Genomic DNA, 8,530 nt, shown 5'->3' with positions numbered 1-8,530 from the left:
TTAATATTATTCCCTGGACGTTTTTTTTATAATAATTAGTAAGAGGAAGGTCCACGATTCAGAGATAAGCTAATAAAATAAAGTCATAGCCCATTCGGATAGCAGAGGTTAGGTAGGGACCATTAGGACGGATTGGATAGGAGAAAGGGAGAGAGAGAATGGTTTCGCTGAAATAGAAAAAGACAATGTAACAAAGAATAATCGAATACATAGCGATAAGCAAATAGTAGCAGCAAAAGAGAAAGATTATGAAAGATTTGTAGCTAAATTTTTAGTCAATCCAAAAAGTAGGGAAGTATTTAATAAGAATAGTGTCCTTAAGTGCAATAAAATGAAAACTAAGCATAAGAATAGCCTTAAGAGGTTGCATACTAGTGACAAAGGAATTAGCGAGGAGGAAAAAAAAAAGAAAAATGAAGACGTTCAGTATAAAGAGAATTCTCAGAATACGGAAGATATATCAATTCAGAACAATTCAAGCGGAGATGAAGAAGAGAAAGGAGGTAAAGTGGAAACAACTACGAACTCAGGTAACAAAAGTGATCAAGTTTCTAAAAAACAAAAGGATATGGAAGTAGAAATTGTAGAAAATAGAGTCGATGAGGTAATATCAGATAATAAAGACAAGAGAATTAAAATGATTAGATTTAAAAATAGGTTAAAATATGTAGAAGAAGTAGATGAAAAGAATAACGAAAATAATGTAGTTTCAGAGAAGGGATTCTCCAGCAATCATACAGGAGACATCGTGGTAGTTGCGTCTCTTAACTCTAAGTTTTGCTCTAAGAATAAAGTACAAAACTCACTTAAAATAGCTAACAACTTACACAAATTCGGTGTTAAAGTTAGTAAAATAAGAAGTATAGGTTTCAACAAAGTAGATGTTTATTTTAACAATGTTGTAGAAGCCAACAAATGCCTAGAGCTAGAAGAGGGTAGAGAAGAAAAAAAGGTTATTTATTCGATTCCTAATAGAATTAAAAGGTGTAAAGGAGTTATCTCGGACTGGGACCTGGATATGCCATTACATGAGCTCGTCGAAGCTATGGAAGATACGTCAAGAATAGTCTCATTAGAAAGAATGAAAAGAAGATACTTAGACCATCAATCGAAAGAAATGGTATCAAGATTTACTCACCATATACTTGTCACGATGGAAGGTAATGAGTTACCTAAAATGATAAAAATCTATAATGGTTTGACAGCTGTTAGAATAAGACCATTCATTGAACCAGTAAAACAATGTTATAACTGCTATAGGCCATTTAAAAGCAACATGTCGGATAGAAAAACTTTGTCTAATTTGTGGTGATAAGTTCCATGGAATTTGTAACAAAGAAGCTAAATGTATAAATTGTGGAAAAAACCACAAGGCTACCAACAAGATCTGCTCAACATTCATATATAATATGAATTTGAAAAAGATTATGGCGGAGAGAAATATATCCATTCAAGAAGCTAAGACATTGTTGAGAAATCCATCGACACACGATTATCAGTTCAACTATAGTAACAGAGAATGGCCAGAATTGAGAATGAACGAACCAAATACTATGAAAGCAGCTGTTGGTGAAAAAGAAAAAGCGAAAAAACAGTCTGGTAACTATACATATGCTATTGCAACTTATAACCCTAAAATAGCTGAAAAAGTTCACAGATTCCCTCAGGAGGATGTTAATATGCATCGCAAAGATCTACATAAGGAAAATAACTATCCGCAATACAAAAGAAGGTATAAAGAAAGAATAAATAGTTTTTATAAAGATATAAATGTAAGGGAAGAAGAAATAAATAAGGAAAAGAGAGGAATAGTATTTAGAGAAAGAGAAAGAGGTACAATGGAGATAGAAGAAATAGCTGATAGAGAAGGAAATTCTAAAGAAGATTGGAAAGAAAAGGTAAGAAGATTTGCAAGAATGTTGGCAGAGTCGATGACAGCACTACTTGAAGAACATAACATAGATGAAGGATTAAAAGAATATAATAGAAGAGAAGGAATTTCAACAGATAATGTCAACGTCCCATCTTAAGATAGTAGTATGGAATGCAAGAGGATGGAGTAATAAGAAAGAAGAATTGCAGAAGCACATTCAGGAATATGACATTAGCGTATTAAAGCGGCGTCTACAATGAGATTTTAAGGAGACTTAAGGCGTAAGACTTAAGAAATTGACCAATCACAGTCGAGTATTCTCTTAATTCTTGACTGTGATTGGTCAATTTTTTAAGTCTTACGCCTTAAATCTCCTTAAAATCTCATTGTAGACGACGCTTAACAGAGATTAAATGTAGAATGAATGATACTTTCAGAGTGACGGGATATAGAAGTATCATCAAGAATAGAATAAACGTTACAGGAAGAGGAATAGGAGGAGTAGCAATTTTTATTAAAAATAATATCATTGGGGAAGAAATAAGGAATATTGACGTCGAAGAAGAAGAATTGGACTGTGTAAGAATAAGGATAAAGGATATAGAAGAATGTGAGGAAGTGGCGGTGATAGGAATATATAGAAGACCAGGAAGGATAACAACAAAGGGGACGTGGAGGAAGCTATTAAACTCCATAAGAGAAGAAAAAAATATAATTTTAACAGGAGACTTCAACGCTCATAATGTGGCATGGAACTGTGAAGATACAGATAGAAATGGAGAAGATTTATGGGAAGAGATGGAAGAAAAGGAATTAATAATTGTGAATGACAGAACGAAATCGAGAATAGGAGAGGGCGGAGCAAGAAATTCCAACATTGATCTGATATTCAGTACTAAGGACATATTTCATTTTATTGAGTGGGTACAACTGGAAGATTCATGGGGATCGGATCATTTTCCAATCAAATTTGAATTAAAGCTAAACAGGTGTATACAGGGTGACCCATTTTAACTTAGGCAGCCAAATAACTCGAAAAATAAGCAAGATAGAGAAAAATGTTTTAGACAAAAGTTGTATGGTTTCGAGGGGGCCATAAGATGGTATCATTGGTTTGACCTTGAAGAGTCATTTGAAGGTCACGTGAAGGTCACTTCAATTTTTTTAAATGGAATACCCTATATATTTTTGTACATTCTTGTAGCTTATTTCGAGAGCTTTCCAAAACACTATAATTAAGTACCTTTCCGTTAAGTACTTTTTGAGTTATGATGCTTGAAATAATTTCTTAATTTTACATAAACCGTAAAATATCTTGTAAAATATTCATTTTTCGATTATCTTACCTTAATACTTTTATGTACAAAATAATGAGAGGAATCAATTGGTGTAAAGAAAACACATAGTTGTTTTTAAGAAAAAATATGGAATTGTTAATTGCAAATTACATATTTTTTCTTCGAAACAACTATGTGTTTTCTTTACACCAATTGATTCCTCTCATTATTTTGTACATAAAACTATTAAGGTAAGGTAATCGAAAAATGAATATTTTACAAGATATTTTACGGTTTATGTAAAATTAAGAAATTATTTCAAGCCTCATAACTCAAAAAGTACTTAACGAAAATGTACTTAATTATAGTGTTTTGGAAAGCTCTCGAGATGAGCTACAAGAATGTACAAAAATATATAGGATGTTCCATTTAAAAAAATTGAAGTGACCTTCACGTGACCTTCAAATGACTCTTCAAGGTCAAACCAATGATACCATCTTATGGCCCCCTCGAAACCATACAACTTTTGTCTAAAACATTTTTCTCTATCTTGCTTATTTTTCGAGTTATTTGGCTGCCTAAGTTAAAATGGGTCACCCTGTATATAAGAAAAAGACTAATAGGTTGTCGAAAAAAAAAACGGATTGGAAAGGATATGAAAAAGTAATTTTAAATATGGAAGATAGAATAGATTCGGTAGAATTTCAGGAAGCAAATATTGAAAGAAAATATGAGATAATTGTACAAAGTATGATTGAAGCAGTTGAGGTGGCTACGTATGGTGAAAGAAGAGATAAGGAGAAGAAACAAGAGGACAAGGAAGAGAGCACGGATGAAGAGATGGAAAGGAAGAAAATAGTAGGGAGGTCAAGTAAGAAGAAAAACCCGGTGACTTGGTGGGATGAAGAATGTGAAAAGGCGATAGAAGATAGAAAAAAAGCATTAAAAAGATACTGTAAAGAAATGAATATGGAAAATTTTATAGAATATAAGAGGCTTAGAGCTGTAGCGAGGAAAGTCATCAGGCAAAAAAAGAGAGAGAATTTTAGGGAATTTGTTAGTAGTCTTAATAAGAACTCAAATTTAAATTATGTGTGGAAGAAAATGAAAATAATTAAGAATAGATTTAATGTGGTTGATTGGAAGAGATGGCAAGGAAAGGATAGAGAAAAAGTAGTAAGAAGAGAAGTAGATAAAATTGCGCCTCCATGGGTAGAAATAGAAGAATTAGATAGTGAAACGTACAGATCAGAAGAGAACAGCTTTGACAAGGACTTTATGATTACGGAGTTAGAAAATGCATTGAAGAGGGCCAAAACGAAGTCATCACCTGGATTGGACCATATTGAGTATAAGATGCTGCAGAAGTGTGAAGCGAGAATGAAGACTGAATTGCTGAAAATATTTAATGAATGCTTTAGAAATGGATATATGATGAAGGAGTGGAAAAGGAATCAGGTGATATTCATAGATAAACTAAATAAGGAAAAAGTAAGACCTATTACAATGTCTAGTTGTGTAGGTAAGATATTAGAAAGAATGAATAACGACAGGCTAATGTGGTGGTTGGAACATAATAAATTATTAGATGAAACACAGAATGGATTTAGGAAAGGTAGATCATGTAGTGATAATATAGCGAGATTATCGATAGATATAGAAAGAGGCTTTTTAGAAGATAGTTCGACAGTGGCGGTATTTTTAGATATATCATCGGCGTATGATAACGTAATTAGGAAGATATTAATAGAAAAATTAGATAGAATAGAATGTCCGGGAAAAATAGTAAAATATATTGATACATGGATGAAGGATAGGGTAACGAAAATAATTATTAATGATAGGGAAGAAGAGGAAAGAGTGATAAATAGAGGGCTACCCCAGGGAGGGGTCTTGAGCCCATTATTATATGCGATGTATACGAGGAAGTTAGGAAAGGATTTAGAAGAAGGAGTCAGAATATTACAATATGCGGACGACGTTGCTATATATATAACAGGGAAAGACATAGGTTTGATGGAAGAAAAATTAGAAAGGTCACTAGAAAGGTTAGATAAAACATTGTTAAGCATTGGATTAGAAATTGAACCATCTAAAACAAAACTGATAGGGTTTAATAAGAAAGGAGTAATTAATAGGAATAGAGGTATAGAGATAAAAGGAGAAATGCTTAGGTATGAAAGAGAAGCTAGTTTTTTAGGAATTGTATACGATATTCAGGCGACTTATAGAAGACAAATAGAAATAGTAAAAGGGAAAGTAGAGAAAAGGTGTAATATATTGAAATGGTTAAATAGGGTATCATGGGGTATGGAAGTTAACACAGCGTTACTTGTATATAAAGCGTTTATAAGATCTGTGATAGAGTATGGATTATTTGTGATATTTCCAAGAGATGTGAAAGGCAAGACCAAAGTAGAGAAAATGCAATACAAAGGAATTAGAATAGCTTTAGGTTATAGAAACAGTACATCCACTAATGTAATGATTGCTGAAGCGAAAGTTATGCGAATGGAAGAAAGGGCAGGATTTCTTGCGAGGAACTTTTGGGTCAAAAAGTTAATGTACGGGTGCGGAGACATTATTGAAAGAATTAGTAGATATGAGGAGTTAGTTAGGAGACATAGGTTTATAGACCCTAGAAGTAATAATGGTGTAATGGTAAATGCTTGGACTGAGGTTTACAGGAATAGAAAGGAAATGACAAGATATGATAATTTTGAAGTATTTGATACTGATTATTGGTGTCTAATAGACGAGGTTGAGACTGATATAGAAGTAGGAGCTCTAAAGAAGAAACAAGAAAATATTGGGGATGGAGAATTATTAGGAATATTCATTAACAAATTTAATTTGGAAGATAATGTAGAAATTTTTTATACAGATGGATCAATACAGGAAAATAAGGACAGTGCAGGAATAGGAATAGTTAAGGAAGATTCAGATATTGGATTTCAAATTAGCATAAATAATAAGTGTTCAATTTACACTGCAGAAGCGATAGCAATAGAGATGGTGCTAGGAATGGTAATAGAGAAGCAAATGAGTAGAGATATTTTAATATTGACAGACTCTATGAGTGTGGTTAAAAAACTGAATGATAATAGGTTTAATGCCTATGAAAATGAATTTATTTTGAGTATTAGAAAGAGAATTTATGAGTATAGAAATAGGGAGAAAGAGATAAGGAGTGACGAGAATGATAGAGGAAAAAAGAAGAAAAACAGTAGGGTAGTTATAGATTGGATACCGGGACATACGGGAATTAAAGGAAATACGATTGCGGATAGTTTAGCGAAGGAAGCGACAGAAGGAACGAAAGATGATAGGATACATGTACCATATGAAGATTGGAAGAAATACTTCAAAAAAGAAATGTTTAATGTAACAAAATACAAAGTTGAATTAGAAGCGGAACATAAAGGAAAGGTGTATTTTGATAAATATTATAAGAGAGAGAGTAATAACCCTTGGTTTAAAAAATGGAATGTAGAAAGAGGGGTGGTGACGTTAGGTAATAGAATTAGAGCTAATCATTATAATTTGAATGAATCGCTGGAAAGAAAAAATTATATTGATAGTGCGAGATGTGAATGTGGGGAGGAAGTGCAAGATATAGGACATATTATTTATTATTATTTATTATTTATTTATTTTCCATTAATCCTTGCCTTTCGGCTTAGGATAGACTTCCTGTTCAATACATCAATCTTTACAGTATTTATACTTATACTTATATTTATATTCATATTCATTTTATTTTATTCCATATTATCATACTATTAAACTATACACTCTAAACTCAGTCTTTATTCCTTTGTATCTTTAAATCTTTAAATCCTCAAAATCTTGAAATCATGAAACAAACTTAAACTTAAACTTTTCTTTCTTTCCTACACTTTAACTTTTAAACTCCTAAAATTTGAGAACATAAAACCAAAACTAAAAACTAAAAACTTAAAAGCTCAAAAAGAAAAACTCAAAAACTCATAAATTCAAAAGCTCTAAAACTTAAAACTTAAAACTTAAAATATTGCAAACTTAAAAACTTAAAAACTTAAAAACTTAAAAACTTAAAACTTAAACCTAAACCTAAAGACTTTTACTTTACATCGCTTTATATATTTCAGTCTCAAAATTCCGTCTGCTTCTCTTTAGTTTGAATTCCTTTCTGTGCTTCCGTCTTTTTTCCTATTTCCTGCTGCTTTCTCCTTTCTCGTTCTATCTTTCTCATTATTTCCAATTCTCTGCCTTCCTCGCTTAGAAAATCTTCACTTTGTATGTTATCCCTTGTCGCCTCACATTCTTTTAACACATGTGTTAGGCTCTCCTCTCTGCGTCCACATACTCTGCATGTCCTTTCTTCTATCTCTCTCCAATATTGACCTCCTCTTAGCTCATTTCCACATCTGTATCTTGCTATTAAACTCCTATCCTTCTTTTTCATTTTTCCTTGTAGGTACTTTGGTAAGTCTTCTGTTATTATACCTTCATATGCGTTGTTGTATTTTGATTCCTTAATTTTCTTCCGTCTTCCTTCTTCTTCTTTCCTCCAGATCTTTGTCAATACTGTATTAACTATCTCCTGGTTTCCTCTCTCTCTCTCACACTTTATTTCTTCTTTATCTATTCCTATCCTTTTTAGTAGATCTCCTCTTGCCGCTTCCCATTTTCCTTCTTCTTTCTTCGTTCTTACTTTTTCTAAATCTTTTATACATTCGACGACTAATTTCTTTCCAGAATTCCTTGCTTTCTCTTCATAGATGATTGCTCTTCTAGTTGCTTCTATTTTTATTTCTATCATTTTTTGTTTCTTCTACTAGAATATAATTCGGTGTTCTTCTGTCTAGGCCTAATATCCATTTCACATATTTTCTTTTAATTCTGTCTAATCTCGTTTCATTTTTCCATCCCCATACTTCCGCTCCATATAATGCTACACTGCCTACTAGCGCATCAAACATTTTCTCTCTCCTCTTGTAATCGTTTCCGAATAGTCTTTCTCCTATACTCCACGTCTTTTTCATAGCGATCATTGCTCTCTTGAATCTTTCAATGACATGTTTTTCTGCTCCTCCGTTCTTTTGTAATATGTATCCTAAATACTTTATTTCTGTAACCTCTTCTATAATTTCCTCTCCCCATCTCCACTCTCTCCTTTTCTTCCTTCCTCTTCCATTCTCAAAAACAATTATTTTTGATTTTTCTACATTTAATGTCAGTCTCTTTCTTGATAAGTATTTTCTGAATCGATTCAACATTCCTTTTAGATCTTCTTCATTCCTCGCCACAAGTACCATATCGTCTGCGTATGTCAATGACCAGAATTTTTCTTTGCCTATTGTGACTCCTCCTGTTTGCTCTTTCTTCATCTCCTCTT

The 8,530-nt window shown here is 32.6% G+C and overlaps 1 protein-coding gene across 1 annotated transcript; it reads left to right on the top strand.

The window, feature by feature from the left end:
- The first annotated feature begins 3,825 nt into the window (after nt 1–3,825).
- LOC145963983 (uncharacterized) lies at nt 3,826–6,743 on the top strand. Its single transcript, XM_083086341.1, has 3 exons — nt 3,826–4,021; nt 4,136–6,579; nt 6,732–6,743. The coding sequence occupies exons 1-3, from the start codon at nt 3,826–3,828 to the stop codon at nt 6,741–6,743; spliced, it is 2,652 nt and encodes an 883-aa protein (XP_082942467.1).
- Nucleotides 6,744–8,530: the final 1,787 nt, after the last annotated feature.

The sequence above is a fragment of the Camponotus vicinus genome, unplaced genomic scaffold (assembly GCF_025532165.1).
Source record: "Camponotus vicinus isolate PSW18456_S1 unplaced genomic scaffold, iyCamVici1.0 SCAF_13, whole genome shotgun sequence".
Classification (NCBI taxonomy): domain Eukaryota; kingdom Metazoa; phylum Arthropoda; class Insecta; order Hymenoptera; family Formicidae; genus Camponotus; species Camponotus vicinus.
Note: the sequence above shows the minus strand (reverse complement) of the source record. Positions and strands in the feature narration are given on the sequence as shown.